The sequence below is a fragment of the Bombina bombina genome, chromosome 2, assembly GCF_027579735.1.
Source record: "Bombina bombina isolate aBomBom1 chromosome 2, aBomBom1.pri, whole genome shotgun sequence".
In the NCBI taxonomy this organism is placed as follows: domain Eukaryota; kingdom Metazoa; phylum Chordata; class Amphibia; order Anura; family Bombinatoridae; genus Bombina; species Bombina bombina.
In genome coordinates, this window is record NC_069500.1 from 322,308,255 (window position 1) to 322,334,280 (window position 26,026).

At 39.5% G+C, this 26,026-nt stretch overlaps 1 protein-coding gene across 1 annotated transcript in view; it reads right to left on the reverse strand.

Moving 5' to 3' along the window:
• KREMEN1 (kringle containing transmembrane protein 1) overlaps positions 1-26,026 on the reverse strand; it is a 274,033-nt gene that overhangs the window by 45,796 nt on the left and 202,211 nt on the right. The window contains exons 4-5 of the mRNA XM_053701672.1: positions 18,004-18,128; positions 4,814-4,967 (exon numbers count right to left, since the gene is read on the reverse strand). Coding sequence (XP_053557647.1) covers positions 4,814-4,967; positions 18,004-18,128 — 279 coding nt within the window. The remainder of the gene's footprint in view (positions 1-4,813; positions 4,968-18,003; positions 18,129-26,026) is intronic.

Below are 26,026 nucleotides of genomic sequence, written 5' to 3' on the forward strand. Positions count from 1 at the left end.
TTAATACACATTTTACCTCTGTGATTACCTTGTATGTAAGCTTCTGCAAACTGCCCCCTTATTTCAGTTCTTTTGACAGACTTGCAGTCAATCAGTGCTGACTCCTAGGTAACTCCACGTGTGTGAGCACAGTGTTATCTATATGACACACCGCTAGTGGTGAAAAACTATCAAAATGCATTCATATAAGAGGCGGCCTTCAAGGTCTAAGAAATTAGCATATGAACCTCCTAGGTTTAGCTTTCAACTAATAATACCAAAAAAACAAAGCAAAATGGTGATATTGGTGTCCTTTTAATTAGCTGGTAAGGGTAATAGTATTGTAATGTCCCACCTGTCACCTCCCTTCCAAACAGCTCTCCCCCCCAAATATTAGGTACTGACACACAGTCTATCAGTATGATGCTTTAGGGCTTTTTTAAAACAAATTAATTTAATTTATTTTATTTTTCTGCACTGTAGGGCCCCCACTGGCTTACGAGCTTGAACCAGAGTGTCAGAAAACCCTCTCTTGGCTAAGACTAAGCGTTCAATCCCCACGCAATCAGCCTCAGAGAATCTATATTTTCTGGTCTTGTCGAAAGACTAGAGAGTAGGAATCTACCCCTGGGCGGATTAGACTTGAATCCTATCCTGTATCCTTGAGATAAAACCTCTAGGACTCAAGGATCCTGTACATCCTGGAACCAAGCGTCTGAAAAAAGAAGACAGTCTTCCCCCTACTCGATCCGATCCTGGATTGGGGGCCGCCCCTATATCCAAATTTGTTCTCGGCGGGATTCTTAGTCTGTTTGGACTTATTCCAGGAGGGAGCCGGCTTCCAAGTACTCTTGGGCTGGAAGAGGACTGCTGTCGTTGTGACTTGTCAGCACGAAAGGAACGAAAATGAGACGGTTGCCGTCACTTAGGCCTGTTCTTCTTATCCTGCGGTAGGAAGGCACCTTTTCCTCCGGAAGCCGTAGAGATAATGGAGTCCAGCCCTGGACTGAATAAAATCTTCCCCTTGAAGGGAAGAGAAAGGAGTCTGGATTTAGAAGTCATATCCACAGACCAAGACTTCAACCAGAGAGCCCAGTGGGCTAGAACCGCAAAGCCAGTAGCCTTTGCATTTATGCGAATAAACTGCATATTTGCATCACAGATGAAGGAGTTAGCAATTCTCAGTGCTTTAATTCTCTCCTGAATTACCTCGAGGGGAGTCTCCACCTCTATGAGCTTCGACAGAGTGTCGCACCAGTAGGTAGCTGCTCCAGCAAACGTGGCTACAGCTACCGCCGGTTGTAATAAAAACCCTGTATGTTGAAACATCTTCCTCAGAAAAGTTTCCTTTTTTTATCCATAGGTTCTCTAAAAGAAGAACTATCCTCCAGATGGATAGAAGTATGCTTAGCCAGCGTTGAGATAGCTCTATCTACCTTCAGGATGGAGCCCGACAAATCTAATTGAGAGTTAGGGACCGGGAATAATTTTTTAAAAGTAAACGAGGGGGGAAAAAGAAGTTCCTACTCTTTCCCATTCATTACAAATAATGTTCACCATCTTAACTGGCACAGGAAAAGTCAGAGGGACCTTCCTATCATCATAAACCCTGTCTAGGTTCTTCAGGGAGTGTAGCCTCTGGAACCTCTAGTGTAGACAGAACCTCTTTAATAAAAAACGCAGATGCTCAATTTTATATCTAAAGCAGGGTTCCTCCGCTGAAGAAGGTTTAGTAACTGAACTCTCCAACTCAGAAAGTTCACCTTCTGAAGCTACATAGGTTAACTCATCCTCGGATAGCTGGGATATAGTAGCTAAATCCGACAAATATTTAGATGACTCTAGGTCAGGAGAACTATGTTTAATCTTACTCTTGCGTTTGTTAGAGCGAGGTAAGGCACTCAAGGCTGCAGACACCGCCTATTGTAACTGCGCGGTAAAGTCCGCTGGAAAAAGGCCCCCTCCAGATAGAGGATTAGTTGAGTCCCAGGGAACTGCGTGTAGAGCGGGTAATGTAGAAAGAGTAGTAAGTTCTCGGGGCCCAGATTCCCGAGAAGTAGAAGGTTTAGAAGGGCACATGGCGCTATGATTATTAGCAGGCTTGTTTCCCTTCTTAGACTTTAGAACAGTGTTTAGGCAAATGGAACAAAATTGAGCAGGCGGGCAAACCACAGCCTCCTCACAATATAAACAGGAATTATTAATTAGTACAGATGGAGCGGAACCTTCTAATGTAGTATCAGAGTCCTCCATAGCTTTGTATATACCCACAGAAGGACAAGCAAAAAGAAATGCTTTTATTTAAAAAACCGCACCTTAATACTCCCAATGGCTGGGGCACTCATCACCTCCTAGACCCAGACAGCTAACAGTGAAATCGCTTTCCTCAGGAGTGATGTCTGCAGCAGGATCTTAGGAAAAGAAAAAGACCGCACCCAGTCATGTGAAGCATAAGACAGTACTTCCCCTGCTATGAAAAAGGACGCCAAGCTATTATGAGCTGCGCGACACTTCAAAAACGAAAGTGAAACCTGTTTGTTCCAAGCCAAACACACAGTCTATGAGCCTAAAAAAACCTCTCACATTAAGCAGATATAAATCCCCAAGCTGTTCAAACTGTATATATAAAAACGGTCTAACCCTCCAGGATCCATGCTGTGGAACAGGCACAGCCTCTCAAGTGTGACAGTCTTGCAGCAGCACTTCTGACATAGACTTGAGTGTGTAGCAGCAAGCAGTGAAACTCATCAACACTGATTGCTCAGGAACTGTTAGCACAGTCTGGATGGGTTTGCAGAAAAACTTTCCCTGCATCTCCAGACTTTAACTTTCATCAATAGTCTCACTGAGAGGTTGACATGATTACTTAAAACTCCAGTACTTTCTCGAAGGGAACATACCCATTACAGGACTATCCAAATCTTCTGACACTTCTCTGCCACCTTCTATAGTGACGAAAGGCAAAGAATCACTGGGGGATAGGGGAAGTGGGAGGGATATTTAAGCCTTTGGCTGAGGTGTCTTTGCCTCCTCCTGGTGGCCAGGTGTTGTATTTCCCAACAGTAAGGAATTAAGTTGTGTACTCTCCCTGCCTTATGGAAGGAAAACTGTAGCTGAGGAAGTATTGGCACTTTATGTGACATTATAAATATTGGCTAAAGCATTGCTAGAGTGTAGCAGCACCAGGCCTAGGATAATGCTATACTATATTTTTAAAGAAATCTAATTTTATTTAAAAGTTACCCTTTTTCCTATCTCTAGAAAAGTAAATGGGACTAGTAGATTTCTCTCCGGCCTATTATCTTTTTTTCTAAGCTAATTCTCAGTAAAAAACAATATTATATATACAATAGTGTATCAAAGGTGTTGAAACACAGTCACATAATTTTTTTAACTCATTTGTATTAGACACAAATAAGAAAATGTATATCTGGTCAAGAGAAAGAACTCACTAGACATTACAAAATAATATTAGATTCTCAGAGCTTATTCAGTCTCCCCGACCCCACTTTCACCATATACACAATAGTTATTCCTTTTTTTTTATAAACAATTTTTATTGAAGCTGTGAGTAAATAAAACAAACAAATTTCGTCCGTAAATAACAATTGCATCAATTCAAATACAACAATGGAATGTACAGGTATTGATTGAGACACATGACATATCTTAATATGGTATGGAAGAAGATTCGGACTGACTAGAGTGGAACTTCCTTTTTTATTATCCCCTATGATGAAGTGTTACCTGCAGTAAAATACGAGATGCACTTTAGTCTAATAAGAGTAAAGTGTGGGGAATTGGCATTTGTGTTGGCCACTCTTGGACCGAAGTATATAGGGGAGGGGGGGGAATCAGCAGACCAGAGCCGCTTAGTAGAGGAGGGAAAAGTGTGTGTGGGGGGGGGGGGAGCAGGCTTTATTAAGGGATAGTTATTCCTTTTTAAACGGACATGAAACCCAAATTTTTTCTTTCGTGATTCAGACAGACCATTCCATTTTAAACAACTTTCGAATTTGCAACTGTAGTCAATTGTTCTTCATTCTATTGGTATCTATTGTTGAAAAACAGGGAGGTGAGCTCATACAAATATCTAAAGCACTACATGACAGTAGTTTTGGAAGAATGTAATCTATTTGAAAGAGCACTAGATGACAGCGCTATTTCCTGGCATGTAGTGCTCCAGACATACTATGGAAACAAAGCAAATTTGATTAGAGAAGTAAATTTTAAACTTTTTTTTAAATTCAATTCTCTATCTGAATCACAAAATAACATTATTGGGTTTCATATCACTTTAGTAATGCTCTAATTCACTTCCTGATATTTATTAATTCATAATATTACAAACACGAACTTCAGGAGCTCTGGCACACGTCTGCAATAATTCTGCTCCGTTCAGTCTGTAATACAACAGCCAAATGCTGCAAGACCTGAGTTGGGGCAGGAAGCTGGAATGTCATTGACTGCGCTTTCTGTCAGAGGACAATTAATACATCAAGTAAAAAAAGCATTGTAGGTGCTTGGGGATCCAGAAAAAAAAGGCAAAGCTGGTCCAGCTCCAGAGAATGCCTTTGTTTAATATAATTTATATAGGATTGCAGATTTAAAAGCCCACTGGGCACACGCGAGAGCCAACTACCTATTTTGCTGAACAGATGGCAGGATTTCTCATTTTATTCTAAATTACAAAATGTTAATGAAAACTAAAATAGGAACTGGCTTCTCTTGTTATGTAAAAGTGTCAGTTTTTGTTGCCTAACTCAGAGAAATTGCCGGCATGTAAAAAAGACTTTATGTTAAGATCCATATGGAAAGCTATCGTAAAACTTACAGTCAAAAAGGATGATGCGTCCATCCCCTCCACAAGGCTGAGAGTGGTCCCCAAAGCAGACACTGTTACAGTCCGTACTGGGTGTCTCTCCGTGCTTCCTGTAGTCCGCATTGTTGCCACAGAAGCAGGCAAAGCCGGACTCCAATCCAGCCATCTATTATAAAGAAAGAAATCAGAGATCAGGCAGAAATACCTTACTTCCTAAAGAAAGATTTGGAAGAATTAAATGAATATTAAAGTTAGTTTTACTTAAAGGGATAGGAAAGTCAAAATTACAATTGTATGATTCAGATAGAGCATGTACTTTTAAGGCACCTTTAAATTCACTTCTATTTTCAAATGTGCTTTGTCCTCTTGCTATCCCTTGTTGCTAAACAATACACACATATCCTACACTAGTGGGAGATAACTGCTGATTGGTGCCTGAACACATTTGTCTCTTTTGATTGGATAACTAGATGTGTTCATTTAGCTGCCAGTAGAGCAATGCTGCTCCTTCAGAAAAGGATAACAAGAGAATGAAGCAAATTTGATAACAGAAGAAAATTGAATGTTCTATCCTAATCATTAAAGAAAATGTGGGGGTTTCCAGTCCCTTTAACATAGGGCACTTTAATATATATGTACCAGTTGTTGTTTTTTTGTAAATGAATGTCCTGAGAAACAAACATTTTTTCTTATGTTTGCAGTGTTCACCAATAGAGCTGTGGGAGTGTTCCTTATTAGCCAGTGAGATTTATTCTATAGATCAGTTGCTCATTTCCTGTTAGTTTTAAAACTAAAATAAACATCTTTAATTTAACATTTTAATCAAAAAATATTTTAACTTGTTTGCATCATTCTTTTTTATATACATGAAATATACAAGTTAAAAGTCACTTTAAAGCCTTTCAGGCCCATTTATCAAGCTCCGTACGGAGCTTGATGGGCCGTGTTTCTGGCGAGTCTTCAGACTCGCCAGAAACACAACTTATGACGCAGCGGTCTAAAGACCGCTGCTCCATAACCCTGTCTGCCTGCTCTGAGCAAGCAGACAGGAATCGCCGGAAATCAACCCGATCGAATACGATCTGGTTGATTGACACCCACGAGTCAGCAGGGGGCGGCGTTGCTGGTGCAATGTTAAATGCGGAGAGTGTATTGCTCTCCGCATTTAGCGAGGTCTTGCGGACCTGATCCGCAGTGTCGGATCAGGTCCGCAAGCCCTTTGATAAAATGGGGCCATAGTATTGAAAATAAAAGGGTGGTTTTAAACCTTGTGGAAAGGCAAAAGCTTGGATATTCAAATAATTTAAAAGGATAGTATTTGGTAAAGTCCAAATTAAACTTTCATGATTCAGATAGGGAATGTAATTTTAAACAACTTTCTAATATACTTTTATCATCACATTTGCTTTGTTCTCTTGGTATTCTTAGTTGAAAGCTAAACCTAGTTAGGCTCATATGTTAATTTCTAAGCCCTTGAAGGCCGCCTCTTATCTGAATGCATTTGACAGGTTTTTTTACAGCTAGAGGACATTAGTTCATGAGTTTCATATAGATAACATTGTGCTCATGCACATGGAGTTATTTAAGAGTCAGCACTAATTGCCTGAAATGCAAGTCTGTCAAAAGATCTGGGATAAGGAGGCAGTCAGCAGAAGCTTAGATACAAGGTGATTACAGAGCTAAAAAGTATATTAATATAACAGTGTTGGTTATGCAAAACTTGGGAATGGTTAATAAAGGGATTATCTATGTTTTTAGACAATAACATTTTTGGTGTTTACTATCCCTTTAAAGTAAACAATTTGTATAGTGTAATGTAAAAATAAAAAAACTGTATACCTATAGTTATTTATAAGATTAAAGGGGATAAAAGCAATCTTTTTCAAAATCTGATAATATAACAAATAATCATATACAAAATATAATCCATAAACCAATAAATAAAATCTACATATGGAAGAAGAAATGTGATATCTATGGAACAAACTGCTATAACCATTAATAAAGCTTTTAAATATATTATGGCAGTTATATACCAAATTCTTAAAAAAAACCTCCTGGTGTTTGCTTCTTGATCACAGTCTTGCACTTGTTTTCGGTAGATAACGTCAGCCGGTATTGTCAGTGTCACAATCCATAATGATTTTCCCCATCAGGCTCGGAAGTGTTATCTCCCAAAAACTACACAAAATCATTATCCGTATTGTAAACCTCCTGATTTTGTAATCCAAAAATCAGATGTGCAACATTAAAAAAAAAATAAAAAAAAAATAGCAATATCAGGGTTTAGCAATCACTAAATAAAACTCCTGTATGTTAATTGACCCCTTTATATAGTGTGTAGTGATAGAAATAGGGGTGGTGTGTTATTAAAACCATAAAGATATTTGTGTATGTGTCTTCTTCAGGGATTTGATGAGAGGCATTATCAGTAAATTAGGTAGGTGTGTTTGATGGGTTATGGATTTTAGCTAATTGATATTTTTGTAAAAGTGCTTATTAATTAGTGTTTGTACCTGTTTGGTGATTTTGTTTCCTAACATCATCCAATATGGTGGGAGGAATGTCACTGTGTTTTGCCTATACACACAAACAATGTTACATGAATAAAAAAATGTTTCTCAGTAATAATGTGAATGTGTTGTCTGGGGGTTTATAAAGCCCTTTTAGCTGTTGAATTAAATAAGTGAATAGCCTCCTAATGGTTTTATGTATTGAGAATTTGGACTGGGATCAGAAAAACAGGACAAATAAATTCAGTAGTATGTAACCCCTTAACGACAGTGACGTTTTCTTGTTTGTAATAGCACGGGTCAGAGAGAGCATCCAATTTTAAGCAACTTTCCAATTTACTCCTAATATCAATGTTTCTTTGTTCTCTTGGTATCTTTATTTGAAAAAGCAGGAATGTAAGCTTTATGAGTAAATTAGAAAGTTGCTTAAAATGTCATGCGCTATCTGAATAATGAAACAAATTTGGGTTTAGTATCCCTTTAATCCAATTTTCACTCCCCCGGTGTCATGTGACAGCCATCAGCCAATGAAAAAAATGCATATATGTATATATTGTGCACTTTTGCACATGCTAAGTAGGAGCTGGAGCCTGAGTAAGTGTGCATATAAAAGAGTGTGCTCATTTTGATAATGGAAATATATTTTTAAATTGCATGCGTTATCTGAATCATGAAACTTTAATCTTGATTTTAGTGGCCCTTTAAGTATAGCACCATTTATACCAAAACGATCATTTTAAAAGAGCGGCTTATAAACAAAGAAAATGACTGATTGTAATCTCACTCAACAAAAAGGTCTTCTCTGCAGCTGTAAAGGCTGTGACACACTGCAAGTGATGGTGCGCGAGGCGAAACAGCTGCTTCGCACCGCGTCGCGTTGCTTCTGAAGTTCAAATATTTAATCTCTGAGCGCTCAGCTACGCGACCTGACACAGCAGAGGGCTCAGAGATGAAAAGGCAGGACACACTAAGCGCGCACAACCGCATCTACATGCTGCGCACCGCTCCGCTTGCAGTGTGTCACAGCCTTTAACATGTAGTTAATAATCAAACAATAGATTGTGATCCACCCCTTTCACAAAACAGATGATAGGTACATTAATTATAGAGATAGATAGATTTTGATAGACAGAAAGATAGATAGATGGACAGATAGATTTTGATAGAAAGATAGACAGATCGACAGATTTTGATAGAAAGATAGAATGCTTATGTTGTTGTACTTTGTATATTATTAATATTACAATATATGCTATTGTATTGGACCTCTCTATCATACACTGTAATATAAATAAAGAGTTAATAGACTAACTATTAAATACAGTTAGGTTTTATGGTTTCTCTTCCAGTTTAAAGATCCCTCCAAGTTTATGAAGTGTCTGGGCTTCTGTCCAAGCTCTTTACACCTTGAATTATTTCTGCCGTGGAGTGCATCTCTTAATAATTCAGGAACAGTTCGTGTTCTCAGCTTGCTCTGTACCACAAGCAGTGCTCACCATCAACATCACTAACAGTAACTACAAATCGATCATTTTGCTATTAGAACTTTTGCAGTTAAAGAAGCCAGTTTTTAGACATTGGAAGCAGCAGAAAACTTAAAGGGACATTGTACACTAAATGTTTCTTTGTATAAATGTTTTGTAGATGATCCATTTATAAAGCCCATCTGGGTGTGTTTTTGTGAAAATTTATAGTTTTGCTTATTTTTAAATAACATTGTGCCGATTTTCAGACTCCTAACCAAGCCCCAAAGTTTTAGATGTATACTGATGTCTACAGTCAGGCTTCAGATTGCTTCTGTTTGTATAATGTGTATTTTAATATGAGGGGTTTCTGCTCTCAGCCCCTTTCAGTGGGTGTTCCAGGCTAATCTCATCAACAGTGCTAAATTGGCAGCTTCTACGTAAGTTTTTAAATGGTTTTATACTGGATTTTTATATCAGTATCTGTGTATACTATTCTTTATAGTAGTGTCTATTACATGCATTTTAATTAAAATTGGTGTATACTGCCCCTTTAAAAGGGAGCTGCAAACTATATGTATAGTGTGTGTCTTTAAAATATGGAACAACTGATAAACCACTGTGATTTATCAATAAGTTAAAGGGCCATAATACCCAAATGTTTAAACACTTGAAGGTGATGCAGCATAGCTGTAAAAAGCTGACTAGAAAATATCTCCTGAACATCTCTACGTAAAAAAGAAAGATATTTTACCTCAAAAGTTCCTCAGTAGCCACCTCCCATTGTAAAGGATTTCTAAGCAGCATTTTAGTGTGTCTGTCCTGGGACAGTTGAAAGGATGAGCCTTGTGAACTCTCATATTATTTCACCAATCAGGTAAAGGAAGGTTACTATGAAATCTCACGAGAGTTAAGTCAAATCTCATGAGATCACAGTAAGAGTTCATGACCTCAGCACTGCTGATGCTGATTGGCTGCAGTTCATTTCTTAATATTTTTTTTTACCTGCAGCTGGGAGCAGGTGAAGTATAACTTTTTACACAGAACTTACTCTGCTGAGCTGAGGAGATTGTGAGGTAAAATATCTTCCTTTTTTACATAGAAATGCTCAGGTGATATTTTCCTGTCAGCTTTTTACAGTTATACTGCATCAGTCTCAAGTGATTTAGCATATGAGTATTATGTCCCTTTAATATTTCCCTGGTTTAAACATTCTATTTTCTGTCTAATACATAAACTTCTGGTTGTCCCTGAGGATTTATCTATGTAGTCTACCACTGTACAAGAGCTAATGTGCGCATATTAGCTGTATGCATATAAGCTGCATGGTTCCATTAGTCTGCAGTGCTGGAGAACGAGGAATCATCAGATGCAGTACGCATCAAACCTGTGGAATAGAGTCCCTCCCGTGAGTGAAGTCAAAATAAATATCTGCAGTTCTGGGGATTGGGGGAGAGTGAGCATAAGATGCAAACAGAAGGAAGGCCCAGTATTCAGAGAAAAACAATTTTAAAATTGCATGTTCTATCTGAATCATGAAAGATAAATTTGAGGTTTCATATCCCTTTAAGCATTTATGTAACAGTAAAGGTTCATTTTAAATTTAATAAAGCCCGGAGGGGTGAAATGCGTCAGGGGACTATAGAGAGCGTTTGGGCGCTCTAAATTTTTAATATTCCAGACACAGACTTACTGTGACTTTGCTCTGTTATTTATCCGCTAAATCTAATATGTTGCATAGTCTGGGTTAGACAGTTACTCATACGGAGCTCCACTTTAAACTAAGTTGAAACGTATTAAATTATAGTTATAGAACTGAATGAACCGGCTCTCTGGTATACGGTCCACATTTAAAGGGGCGAGTATTATTAGAGTGGCTCAAGAAGTTACCATATAAATTGCATAGTTCAGTAATTGCATAAATAATGCTCGAAACCAATATACCGCTGTGGTTGCAGTTGCATGATAGAATCTACTTTAAGAGTGGCTGATTCCTATAGCGTATATGCTAGAATAAACGGTGTTGCAAGCAGCAACTAACCGATACTTTATTTCTAATCACTACTGGTTATATATAACATGCCAGTAATTTCTATACGGTTTAAAGTTAAAGTTGATAAAACTAACAAATATTAGCAATAAAAGGTGCATAGTGTACACGACATATAGAACACGCTGGTAATGAAAGGTAGATTGTACAACATATGTGTTTAAGTATTACACGCACCACAGGGGGGTCCTCTATTCTACAACAACTTTAGTTACAAGTAACCACCACATGCTGGGTGAGTGAACGAATAACTCAGCTAATTTATCAGTCTTGCTATTTGTTACATTTGTTGATTAACTATAGAGGCAACAAGTCAATGTCGATTAATACCCTGCCCACCAAGTGCGGATCGAATTGCACTTCCAGAGAGCGTTAATCAGTTCACTATATATAAGTTGAAAGCATACTGTAGTATCATTTGTATATAGGATCCATATTTAGCAACACTTAGCAGCGGATTCAATATTTGACATGGATTTGATCCATTTATAAAATACAGAGCGAATTGTATTTAATACATTTAGGGATAGGTTCAACACATATACGAGTAGGCCTGGACAATACACAGCACCATTCCCCTTGTGTATTTTTCTATAAGCCACATCAGTCAGTGTCTGTGTCGTTACCCTTATTTTAACATTATGTAAATAAAAACATAATTTATGCTTCCCTGATAAATTTATTTCTCTTGTAGTGTATCCAGTCCATGGATCATCCATTACTTGTGGGATATATTCCCTTCCCAACAGGAAGTTGCAAGAGGATCACCCACAGCAGAGTTGCTATATAGCTCCTCCCCTCACATGTCATATCCAGTCATTCGACCGAAACAAAACAAGAAAGGAGAAACCATAGGGTGCAGTGGTGACTGGAGTTTTAATTAAAATTTAGATCTGCCTTAAAAAGACAGGGCGGGCCGTGGACTGGATACACTACAAGAGAAATAAATTTATCAGGTAAGCATAAATTATGTTTTCTCTTGTTAAGTGTATCCAGTCCACGGATCATCCATTACTTGTGGGATACCAAAACCAAAGCTAAAGTACACGGATGATGGGAGGGACAAGGCAGGAACTTAAGCGGAAGGAACCACTGCCTGTAGAACCTTTCTCCCAAAAACAGCCTCAGAAGAAGCAAAAGTGTCAAATTTGTAAAATTTTGAAAAGGTGTGAAGCGAAGACCAAGTCGCAGCCTTGCAAATCTGTTCAACAGAGGCCTCATTCTTAAAGGCCCAGGTGGAAGCCACAGCTCTAGTAGAATGAGCTGTAATTCTTTCAGGGGGCTGCTGTCCAGCAGTCTCATAGGCTAAGCATATTATACTACGAAGCCAAAAGGAGAGAGAAGTTGCCGAACCTTTTTGACCTCTCCTCTGTCCAGAGTAAACGACAAACAGGGAAGAAGTTTGACGAAAATCTTTAGTTGCCTGTAAATAGAACTTCAGGGCACGGACTACGTCCAGATTATGCAAAAGACGTTCCTTCTTTGAAGAAGGATTAGGGCACAATGATGGGACAACAATCTCTTGATTGATATTCCTGTTAGAAACTACCTTAGGTAAAAACCCAGGTTTAGTACGCAGAACTACCTTGTCTGAATGGAAAATCAGATAAGTAGAATCACAATATAAGGCAGATAACTCAGAGACTCTTCGAGCCGAGGAAATAGCCATCAAAAACAGAACTTTCCAAGATAAAAGCTTAATATCAATGGAATGAAGGGGTTCAAACGGAACACCTTGAAGAACTTTAAGAACCAAGTTTAAGCTCCATGGAGGAGCAACAGTTTTAAACACAGGCTTAATCCTAGCCAAAGCCTGACAAAAAGCCTGGACGTCTGGAACTTCTGCCAGACGCTTGTGCAAAAGAATAGACAGAGCAGAAATCTGTCCCTTTAACGAACTAGCAGATAAGCCCTTTTCCAAACCCTCTTGTAGAAAGGACAATATCCTAGGAATCCTAACTTTACTCCATGAGTAACCCTTGGATTCGCACCAATACAAGTATTTACGCCATATCTTATGGTAGATTTTTCTGGTAACAGGCTTCCGTGCCTGTATTAAGGTATCAATAACTGACTCTGAGAAGCCACGCTTTGATAGGATCAAGCGTTCAATCTCCATGCAGTCAGCCTCAGAGAAATTAGATTTGGATGGTTGAAAGGGCCTTGTATTATAAGGTCCTGCCTCAGAGGTAGAGACCATGGTGGAAAGGATGACATGTCCACTAGGTCTGCATACCAGGTCCCGCGTGGCCACGCAGGTGCTATCAGAATCACCGATGTTCTCTCCTGTTTGATCTTGGCAATTAGTCGAGGCAGCAGCGGAAACGGTGGAAACACATAAGCCATCTTGAATAACCAAGGGGCTGCTAGAGCATCTATCAGCGCCGCTCCCGGGTCCCTGGACCTGGATCCGTAACGAGGAAGCTTGGCGTTCTGGCGAGACGCCATGAGATCCAGTTCTGGATTGCCCCAACGATGAATCAGTTGAGCGAACACCTCCGGATGAAGTTCCCATTCCCCCGGATGAAAAGTCTGGCGACTTAGAAAGTCCGCCTCCCAGTTCTCCACGCCTGGGATGTGGATCGCTGACAGGTGGCAAGAGTGAGACTCTGTCCAACGAATTATCTTTGAGACTTCTAACATCGCTAGGGAACTCCTGGTTCCCCCTTGATGGTTGATGTAAGCCACAGTCATGATGTTGTCCGACTGAAATCTGATGAACCTCAGTGTTGCTAACTGAGGCCAAGCTAGAAGAGCATTGAATATTGCTCTTAACTCCAGAATATTTATTGGGAGGAGTTTCTCCTCCTGAGTCCACGATCCCTGAGCCTTCAGGGAGTTCCAGACTGCGCCCCAACCTAGAAGGCTGGCATCTGTTGTTACAATCGTCCAATCTGGCTTGCGAAAGGTCATGCCCTTGGACAGATGGACCCGAGAAAGCTACCAGAGAAGAGAATCTCTGGTCTCTCGATCCAGATTTAGTAGAGGGGACAAATCTGAGTAATCCCCATTCCACTGACTTAGCATGCATAATTGCAGCGGTCTGAGATGCAGGCGTGCAAATGGCACTATGTCCATTGCCGCTACCATTAAGCCGATTACTTCCATGCACTGAGCCACTGACGGGCGTGGAATGGAATGACGGACACGGCAAGCATTTGAAGTTTTGATAACCTGGACTCCGTCAGGTAAATTTTCATCTCTACAGAATCTATAAGAGTCCCTAGGAAGGAGACTCTTGTGAGTGGTGATAGAGAACTCTTTTCCACGTTCACTTTCCACCCATGCGACCTCAGAAATGCCAGAACTATTTCTGTATGAGACTTGGCAATTTGAAAGCTTGACGCCTGTATCAGGATGTCGTCTAGATACGGAGCCACCGCTATGCCTCGCGGTCTTAGAACCGCCAGAAGTGAGCCCAGAACCTTTGTAAAGATTCTCGGGGCCCGAAGGGAAGAGCTACAAACAGGTAATGCCTGTCTATAAAGGCAAATCTTAGGTACCGATAATGATCTTTGTGAATCGGTATGTGAAGGTAGGCATCCTTTAAGTCCACTGTGGTCATGTACTGACCCTCTTGGATCATGGGTAGGATGGTTCGAATAGTTTCCATTTTAAATGATGGAACTCTTAGGAATTTGTTTAAGATCTTGAGGTCCAAGATTGGTCTGAAGGTTCCCTCTTTCTTGGGAACCACAAACAGATTTGAGTAAAATCCCTGCCCTTGTTCCGTCCGCGGAACAGGGTGGATCACCCCCATTACTAGGAGGTCTTGTACACAGCGTAGGAATGCCTCTTTCTTTATCTGGTTTTCTGATAACCTTGATAGATGGAATCTCCCTCGAGGATTAGAAGCTTTGAAGTCCAGAAGATATCCCTGAGATATGATCTCCAATGCCCAGGGATCCTGGACATCTCTTGCCCACGCCTGGGCGAAGAGAGAAAGTCTGCCCCCCACTAGATCCGTTTCCGGATAGGGGGCCGTTCCTTCATGCTGTCTTAGGGGCAGTAGTAGTTTTCTGGCCTGCTTGCCCTTGTTCCAGGACTGGTTAGTTTTCCAGGCCTGTCTGTAACGAGCAACAGTTCCTTCCTGTTTTGGAGCGGAGGAAGTTGATGCTGCTACTGCCTTGAAATTTCGAAAGGCACGAAAATTAGACTGTTTGGCCTTTGATTTGGCCCTGTCCTGAGGAAGGGTATGACCCTTACCTCCAGTAATGTCAGCAATAATTTCTTTCAAGCCGGGCCCGAATAAGGTCTGCCCCTTGAAAGGAATATTAAGTAATTTAGATTTAGAAGTCAGCTGACCAGGATTTAAGCCATAGCGCTCTCCGCGCCTGGATGGCGAATCCGGAGTTCTTAGCCGTTAGTTTAGTTAAATGTACAATGGCATCAGAAACAAATGCATTAGCTAGCTTAAGTGCTATAAGCTTGTCCATAATTTCATCCAATGGAGCTGTGTGAATGGCCTCTTCCAGAGACTCAAACCAGAATTCCGCAGCAACAGTGACAGGCGCAATGCATGCAAGGGGCTGCAAGATAAAACCTTGTTGAACAAACATTTTCTTAAGGTAACCTTCTAATTTTTTATCCATTGGATCTGAAAAAGCACAACTATCCTCCACCGGGATAGTGGTACGCTTAGCTAAAGTAGAAACTGCTCCCTCCACCTTAGGGACCGTCTGCCATAAGTCCCGTGTAGTGGCGTCTATTGGAAACATTTTCCTAAATATAGGAGGTGGGGAAAAGGGCACACCGGGTCTATCCCACTCCTTGCTAATAATTTCTGTAAGCCTTTTAGGTATAGGAAAAACGTCAGTACACACCGGCACCGCATAGTATCTATTCAGCCTACACAATTTCTCTGGAATTGCAACTGTGTTACAGTCATTCAGAGCAGCTAAAACTTCTCCTAGCAATACACGGAGGTTCTCAAGCTTAAATTTAAAATTAGAGATCTCTGAATCCGGTTTCCCTGGATCAGATCCGTCACCCACAGAATGAAGCTGTCCGTCCTCATGTTCTGCAAACTGTGACGCAGTGTCGGACATGACTCTCACAGCACCAGCACGCTCTGTCCTAATCCCAGAGCTATCGCGCTTGCCTCTTAATTCTGGCAATCTAGATAATACTTCTGTCAGGGTATTATTCATGATTGTAGCCATGTCCTGTAAAGTGATTGCTATGGGCGTCTCTGATGTACTTGGCGCCATATTAGCACGCGCCTCCTGAGCGGGAGGCGAAGGTACTGACACGTGAGGAGAGTTAGTCGGCATAACTTCCCCCTCGTTGTCTGGTGATAATTCTTTTACAGATAAAGACTGACCTTTATTATTTAAAGTGAAATCAATACATTTAGTACACATATTTCTATGGGGCTCCACACTGGCCTTCAAACATAATGAACAAACAGATTCATCTGTGTCAGACATGTTTAAACAGACTAGCAATGAGACTAGCAAGCTTGGAAAACACTTTAAAATAAGTTTACAAGCAATATAAAAACGCTACTGCGCCTTTAAGAAGCACAAAACCTGTCTCAAGTTGAAATAACAATGAACCAAATCAGTTATAGCAACCAAATTTTCACAGTAAATGTATTAAGTTAGCAGAGCATTGCACCCACTTGCAAATGGATGATTAACCCCTTAATACCCAAAACGGATAATCAATAGAGAAAAAACCCCCAAAAAAACGTTTTTAATACAGTCAAACACACTGTCACAGACTCACAGGTCTGCTGTGACTGATTACCTCCCTCAAAATGACTTTTGAAGTCCCTTGAGCTCTCTAGAGACGACCTGGATCATGCAGGAAGAAGCAGGAAGACTGAATTTGAATTTTTACTGCGCAAAAAAGCGCTAAAATAGGCCTCTCCCACTCATTATTACAACAGTGGGAAGCCTCAGTTAACTGTTTCTATGCAGAAAATAAGTCAGCCATGTGGAAAAAATTATGCCCCAATAAGTTTTATCACCAATGTACCTCAAAAAACGATTAAACATGCCAGCAAACGTTTTAAACATCCTTTTTTAAAGAGTATGTATCTCTATTGATAAGCCTGATACCAGTCGCTTCCACTGCATTTAAGGCTTTACTACATTACTTCAGTATTAGCAGCATTTTCTTAGTCAAATTCCATTCCTTAGAAAATTATTTTACTGCACATACATTAATAAGCCTGATACCAGTCGTTTTCGCTGCATTTAAGGCTTTACTTACATTACTTCGGTATCAGCGGTATTTTCTTAGTCAATTCCATTCCTTAGAAAAATATTTTACTGCACATACCTTAGTTGCAGGAGACCCCGCACGCCATTCCCTTTCTGAAGTTACCCCACTTCTCAGAATGTGTGAGAACAGCCAGTGGATCTTAGTTACTTCTGCTAAGATCATAGAAAACGCAGGCAGATTCTTCTATAGATTCCAAATACTGCCTGAGGAAAAACAGCACACTCCGGTGCCATTTAAAAATAAGAAACTTTTGATTGAAGAATTAATTAAGTATAAAACACCACACTCCTCTCACGACCTCCATCTATGTTGAGGGTTGCAAGAGAATGACTGGGTATGACATGTGAGGGGAGGAGCTATATAGCAGCTCTGCTGTGGGTGATCCTCTTGCAACTTCCTGTTGGGAAGGGAATATATCCCACAAGTAATGGATGATCCGTGGACTGGATACACTTAACAAGAGAAAGTTATATTTTAAACCCTTTTTGTAAATATCCTGTCCACCAGTCAGGGCCCAGAAGGCTGCACACGCATACTTTTTGAGTGGGTAAACTCCGCTTTCTGGTGTTAACCCACTTTGTGTTCATATTATTTTAAATAGAATTGGAACACAATACATGTTTCTGTATTAAATAACTTGTATTAGACTTGACCATTGTGAAGCAATAAATACATTTTTATGATAACTAAAATGTATCACAATAAGTAAATATAGAACTGACAATTTGAAAACTCAGTTCTTATAGGAACATTTATGCTATTTTTGAAGATGTAACTACCAGTAACATTTCTGGTTTAATATATATATGTTACAGTTACAAGTGCCAGATTTACTTATCATGTAGAATGACTTTTAATACTAGAGGATATTAGTGTAAAAGCTTTACAATAAGCTTGTGCACATCATGAATTCGTTTAATGTAGCTTGTGTCTGATTTGTGTCACCTTGTAGCGTTGTCTCCTGCACATAGAAATGCAGGTCTGTATCGTCTGCTTGTTGGATGTCTCACTGATGCCCGTCAGTGGGGGTGGGTTTCCGTTGTCTCTGAAGCAACCCAGATTCCCAGGCACTAAAAGATAATTTAAAAAATTATAAGAAAATCATATTTACTAGAAATTGACAGTATTCAACATAGTTTAGGATGAAAGTGGATTAATTGAAGGCACGTGTTAACCCCTTCACTGCCAAAACAATCAATTTCAGACCTATTTGGCAGCCAAGGTATTAATCCAATGCAGGTTTAAGCAGGGATAGGCACAGACAAAGGCTGTGGCGGACATTTTCCAAAGTACAGATCTTAGTGAAGGACACCAAGGTACATTTGAAATTAAACATTATTTTATAGTGATTGGTGTTATTAAACTGATGCAGATACCACTGATCCTATAACCAGCCCTCCTCTGGCTATACCCATGTGCCAGTGTCACTACTGTGTCATTATATAGCGCTAGGTGTTATTATACTGATGCAGATACCACTGATCCTATAACCAACCCTCCTCTGGCTATACCCATGAGCCAGTGTCACTACTGTGTCATTATATAGTGCTGGGTGTTATTATACTGATGCCGATACCACTGATCCTATAACCAGCCCTCCTCTGGCTATACCCATGTGCCAGTGTCACTACTGTGTCATTATATAGTGCTGGGTGTTATACTGATGCAGATACCACTGATCCTATAACCAGCCCTCCTCTGGCTATACCCATGTGCCAGTGTCACTACTGTGTCATTATATAGTGCTGGGTGTTATACTGATGCAGATACCACTGATCCTATAACCAGCCCTCCTCTGGCTATACCCATGTGCCAGTGTCACTACTGTGTCATTATATAGTGCTGGGTGTTATTATACTGATGCCGATACCACTGATCCTATAACCAGCCCTCCTCTGGCTATACCCATGTGCCAGTGTCACTACTGTGTCATTATATAGTGCTGGGTGTTATACTGATGCAGATACCACTGATCCTATAACCAGCCCTCCTCTGGCTATACCCATGTGCCAGTGCCACTACTGTGTCATTATATAGTGCTGGGTGTTATACTGATGCAGATACCACTGATCCTATAACCAGCCCTCCTCTGACTATACCCATGTGCCAGTGTCACTACTGTGTCATTATATAGTGCTGGGTGTTATTATACTGATGCAGATACCACTGATTCTATAACCAGCCCTCCTCTGGCTATACCCATGTGCCAGTGCCACTACTGTGTCATTATATAGTGCTGGGTGTTATTATACTGATGCAGATACCACTAATCCTATAACCAGCCCTCCTCTGGTTATACCCATGTGCCAGTGTCACTACTGTGTCATTATATAGCGCTGGGTGTTATTATACAGATGCAGATACACATCCAGTATTTCACTCAGGCTTTATTTATTCCATAACTTAGCACCCGATATCACTAGCAGTCTCTTGACAAGCCACTAACTTTATTCACACTACGTATTCATTTTTATTCCTATTATTTAATCATAAAGAAAAGATATACTAAGGTTGTGGCGGACACTGCAAGGGCTAGTCACGGACACCAGTGTTCGTGTACGGACACCTTGCCTATCCCTGGTTTAAGTACATTTGTAATTAGGGCAGTGTTAACCAGAAAATTTACCGTCAGTATTACGGGCTATGTATAGAGCGAGATGTAGTTACATTCCTGTATTATATTAAATGAAAATAAAAGTTAACACCTTACAATTTTCATAAACTCTGCAATATAAATGTAGATTGTATTGATAGTTATTATGTACTGCAACCACCTTTTGCAATTGCAATGTGTATTAAATGTTTCACCATGATACTATTAGCTGTTACTGATACCAGACTTTACTGGTTTATTATTCTGCATTCTGTGGGTTCCAGGGGAACGTTATCTAACTTTTTCTAAAATGTTGCAGACTCACTGAGACGATATGTGTGTGAAGATTAAATGATTACTATGTCAGTGATATTTTATAGCAGTGATTACATAGGGTTATGGCTGAGGATGAAAAAAATACTATATCCCTCATGTTGATTTGTAAAGGTTTTTAGTATCATCCTTTATATTATTATCACAGACTTATAAAAGAAAATATTATAGCTACGGTCATATGAATGACAAAAGTACAGTTACTGAATGCCAAAGCGAAAAGGCTGGTACACAGTGCTTACAGACTGCAAATTTGTACAGTGTGGTTGCTCTAATCCACTGGTTTTCAAACCTGTCCTCAGACCTCCCTAAGAGGCCACATTTTGAGGATATCTGAACTGGAGCACAGGTGAAATAATCAGCTGATTAGTAACCATGGTTATTTTACCTGCTCTCATCCAAGGTAATCCTGAAAATCTGGCCTGTTGGGGAGGCCTGAGGACAGGTTTGAAAACCAGTGGTCTAATGTAAATTACATGAACATTTTTTTTTTTAGAACAGTTGCATTTTTTTAAAGCAAAAAAACAAAAACCCAAGAATCTCAACTATTTCCTAGACGAGTTGTGATAAAGTAAAATTGGGGTGCTAGTTTATAGAGGATAGCACTGAAAATACAAAAACAACCATACAATACTGATGATTATTGGAACATCTTAACCTGTGACTGGGAGGCTATGGATGGGGGGCTCATAGGTATGTGGATACTGGAGGTAGACTGGGAAGTCTGGGGCTCTGGATTTGTGGTCGATGGACAGGTTTAGGGTGTACTTGAGATGGGATTGTTGATCTGGGGGAGTGGCTATCTGGTCTATGGGCGGAGATGGGAATTAGTGGGTAGGATTTAAATTGTTTCCAGTTACACACAGAAATAGAAGTACAAGTATAAACTCCTTTATCCAAACTGCTTGGAACTGGAAAAAGTTTGAATTTTGGAATATTTGTATTTGGGACAGTTTGAAGAGGGGGTGGAACCAGGTGAATACAACAATATCTTATGATTTTTAAGCAATACTTACATGCCCTAATACAGCTTATACGTGCAACCTAAAGGTTGTTTTATTTCATTTTTAATACTTTTTTTTTATACATAGTAACATCAGAAACTGTAATTTTTTGTTAATTTTACTTTTAAAAATATTAACTAAAAAGTTTTGATTTCAGAGTAAGTTTGGATTTTGGAATACTGGATTTGAGAAAATGTACCTGTAAGTACAATAACCAGCACTAACAGAAATGTTTAAAGCAATTATTTAGAATGTAGTTTTTCAATACAAAGTGATATCTGTTTAAAAGGGTCATAATGTAATACACAAAGCAATGGAAAATTCCACAAGCCTCCTAGTACAAGTCTAGTATATTATAAGTAATACATTAGGATATTATCTATTTTATCATTAAAGGGATAGGAACCTTCAACATTTTCATTCATGATTTCGATAGAGCATATCATTTTAAATAACTTTTCAATTTACTTCTATTATCAAATTTCATTATCTTGTTATTCTTTGCTTAAAGGGGCAGTATACTATAACATAGTTTTTCCCTTAATGTGTTTCCAATTATTTGTTTTACCAGCTGCAGAGTATAAAAAAATATGAGATTTGCCTTTTAAGGCTTATTTGTATATATGAATTAGCTGCTTTTATGTTTTGAAGCCACAGCCTAATAAAATGGTTGTAGGCATAATCAGATCTCATTACTTTATCACATTGTGTACATATACCTGCTTCTTTATCTTATATTTGTCCATAAACCAATTACCAATACTTGGAGAGAACAATGGAAAATTAACATTGTATTACCTTATCTCTTCTATAACCTACTGGGAGTGTAATTTTTTTCTACTGGCTGTGATTACACAGCTTGACCTTGAGGCCAAAAACTTTCAGGATGGGTGGGGATACCACAGGCTAAATAAACTATTTTAAATGCCAATATGAGGGTAAAGGAAATACTTGTAAACAATTTAATACACTCCAGCAGGTAAAGTGGATAATTGGGAACAAATTAAAGGGGAGACATTTTTTTTAATAAATTGTCCCTTTAAGAAACAGCATTGCACTACTGGCAGTTAGCTGAACACATCTAGTTAGCCAATCACAAGAGACAAATGTGTGCAGGCACCAATCAGCAGCTAGCTCCCATTAGTGTAGGATATGCGCAAATTCTTTTTCAACAAGGGATACAGTGAGAACAAACCACATTTGAAAATAGAAGTTAATTTTAAAAATGTCTTAACCCCTTAATGACCAAGGACGTACGCCACACGTCCTCAAAAAAAAGACAGTTAATGACCGAGGACGTGTGGCGTACGTCCTTGGTCTGGAAAGCAGCTGGAAGCGATCCTGCACGCTTCCAGCTGCTTTCCGGTTATTGCAGTGATGCCTCGATATCGAGGCATCCTGCAATAACCCCCCTTGGCCATCCGATGCAGAGAGAGCCACTCTGTGGCCCTCTCTGCACCGGACATCGGTGGCCGGTATCGTTGGTGGGTGGGAGCAAGTCTGGGAGGCGGGTGGTCGGCCATCGATGTGCCGAATGGAGTGGAGGGGGGCGGGATCGGGGGCGGGAGGGGCGGGAGCGCGCACGGGAGCGCGCGCGTGCACGGGGGGCGGCGGGCGGGCGCGTGCACGGGGCGGGAGCGGGAGGGAACCGCTGCACTACAGAAAAATAAACTGGGAAAAGTAAAAAAAAATAAAGTTTTTAAAGCTGTAAATAAACAGCTAAGGGACCTGGAAGGGGTGGGGGGTTGATCTTGGGGGGGGGGGGAAAGCTACACTACAGAAAAGATCATTTAAAAAAATAAAAAGGCACATTTTTTTTACTACACTGGGTACTGGCAGACAGCTGCCAGTACCCAAGATGGCGCCCATTAAGGCAGAGGGGGAGGGTTAGAGAGCTGTTTGGTGGGGGATCAGTGAGGCTGGGAGCTAAGGGGGGATCCTACACAGCAGCATATGTAAATATGCTAAAAAAAAAAAACACAAAAAAAGCCCAAATATAGCTTTTATTTTAGTACTGGCAGAGTTTCTGCCAGTACTTAAGATGGCGGGGACAATTGTGGGGTGGGGGAGGGAAGAGAGCTGTTTGGGAGGGATCAGGGGGTCTCATGTTTCAGGTGGGAGGCTGAGCTCTACAGTAAAGCTAAAATTAACCCTGCAAGCTCCCTACAAGCTACATAATTAACCCCTTCACTGCTAGCCATAATACACGTGTGAAATGCAGCGGCATTTGGCGGCCTTCTAATTACCAAAAAGCAACGCCAAAGCCATATATGTCTGCTATTTCTGAACAAAGGGGATCCCAGAGAAGCATTTACAACCATTTGTGCCATAATTGCACAAGCTGTTTGTAAATGATTTCAGTGAGAAACCTAAAATTGTGAAAAATTTTACGTTTTTTTTAATTTGATCGCATTTGGCGGTGAAATGGTGGCATGAAATATACCAAAATTGGCCTAGATCAATACTAGGGGTTGTCTACTACACTACACTAAAGCTAAAATTATCCCTAAAGGCTCCCTACATGCTCCATAATTAACCCCTTCACTGCTGGGCATAATACACGTGTAGTGCGCAGTGGCATTTAGCAGCCTTCTAATTACTAAAAAGCAACGCCAAAGCCATATATGTCTGCTATTTCTGAACAAAGGGGATCCCAGAGAAGAATTTACAACCATTTAAGCCATAATTACACAAGCTGTTTGTAAATAATTTCAGTGAGAAACCAAAAGTTTGTGAAAAAATTAGTAAAAAAGTGAACGATTTTTTGTATTTAATCGCATTTGGCGGTGAAATGGTGGCATGAAATATACCAAAATGGGCCTAGATGAATACTTTGGGATGTCTACTAAAAAAAAATATATACATGTCAATGGATATTCAGAGATTCCTGAAAGATATTAGTGTTCTAATGTAACTAGCGCTAATTTTGAAAAATAATGGTTTGGAAATAGCAAAGTGCTACTTGTATGTATGGCCCTATAACTTACAAAAAAAGCAAAGAACATGTAAACATTGGGTATTTCTAAACTCAGGACAAAATTTAGAAACTATTTAGCATGGGTGTTTTTTGGTAGTTGTAGATGTGTAACAGATTTTGGGGGTCATAGTTAGAAAAAATGTGTTTTTTTCAATTTTTTCCTCATATTTTATATTTTTTTTTATAGTAAATGATAAGATATGATGAAAATAATGGTATCTTTAGAAAGTCCATTTAATGGCGAGAAAAACGGTATATAATATGTGTGGGTACAGTAAATGAGTAAGAGGAAAATTACAGCTAAACACAAACACCGCAGAAATGTAAAAATAGCCTTGGTCCCAAACGGACAGAAAATGGAAAAGTGCTGTGGTCATTAAGGGGTTAAGTATGGTATAGGAATTTCAAATGGGTCTCTCTCCAGTTTGCCGATATCGTAATCTGCAATATTTTGCTTATAGAATGTTTTATAGAATCGAGCGAGATATTCATCCCTGGGATTAGGTTTTCCCATTTAGTAGCTATGTCTAATACATTTGCATTCCCCTTTTGTGAAACCAAGAGATTATACCAAGTGGTAATTGAGAATATACCATTCTTGGCCAGTATTGGCCATCCATCTAACTTCCCCCATGCCCATTTCCAGGAAAAGGCCATAGACTTATTAGATACATAGTGCCTTATTTGTAAATAAGCATAAAAGTCTCTATATTCCAAGTTAAATTCTTGCTTTAATGTGTCAAATGATTTGATGTTATGCAACTCCTGGTCTATAAATTGATATAAAAAGGTCAGGCCCTTTTTCTGCCAGTTACGAAATAGAAAGTCCTGTGTACCATTTTGGAACTCAGGGTTACCTAGAACTGTCTGATATTTAGGTATTTGTAAGTTAATGCAAAGCAGTGTTTACATTTTTTCCAGGCCTGCATGACAAAATAGATAGATTTAATTTGTTTGACCGGAGCGCCTATACTCCAGGGGGGGGGGGGGGGGCAATGTATAAGAGCTGTGGGCAGGAAAGGATACAGTATGTTTGACTCTAGGCTATTGTTTGTAATATAATCTGCATTCAATATCCAGTCAATCGCAATTCTGCCCAGAAAAACAAGGTTAAATTTGCTTATATCTGTGAGGGCAAAGCCTCCATATGCTCTCGGGAGATACAGTTTATTGATCGAGATTCTTGGCCTCTTATTTTGCCAATTTAAAAGTCTAAGTGCTATATTAAGGCCTTTTATATATTTGCTCTTAAGTAACACCGGAAGATTCTGCAGAATATACAGGATTTTCGGTAGTAAAATCATCTTAAATAGGGCAATTCGGCCTGAGATTGAAATGGGGAGCTTTTGCCAATTCTTCATATATTCTTTGATCTTTTTCAGGACTGGTGGAATATTGAGGTTATACCAGTTCTGGGGTTGTGGAGAAATATTTATACCAATGTATTTAAAAGAGTTAGTAACTATCCTAAAAAGTAGATGTTAGGTGGAATTATTTTGTTCTTTAAGCCACATTAGTTCTGATTTTGTGGTATTGATTCTGTAACCTGAAAATGTTCCAAATTTATGAATTAAGTTTAATAGTTTAGGGATATTAACACACGTGTTAGAGATATATACTAGGACGTCGTCAGCGTAAAGTGCTATTTTTAATTCTGTGTTCCCTATCTTAATACCTTCAATCTCTCTTCTAATTTTCATAGCTAGTGGTTCTATTGCTATGTCAAATAGAAGCAGGGAGAGGGGGCATCCCTGACGTGTGCCCCTTTCTAAAGTTATACTAGAGGATTCTGAGCCGTTAACAAGTAACTTTGTCGAAGAACTATGATACAGGTTTTCAATCAGTTTCAGAGAATTTTCCTTAAAACCAAAGCGAAAAAGTGTATTTAATAAATGATCATAACGTACAGAATCAAAAGCCTTTTTGGGATCTATCTATGTTTTTCTTTTCTAACTTGCAATTTTATTCCCTGACTGGTAAACTACATTGATATTTATTTAGCCATAGAATGCAAATTACACAAAATATCCAGCAAGGTTGTTATTCTAAGCACATGAACAA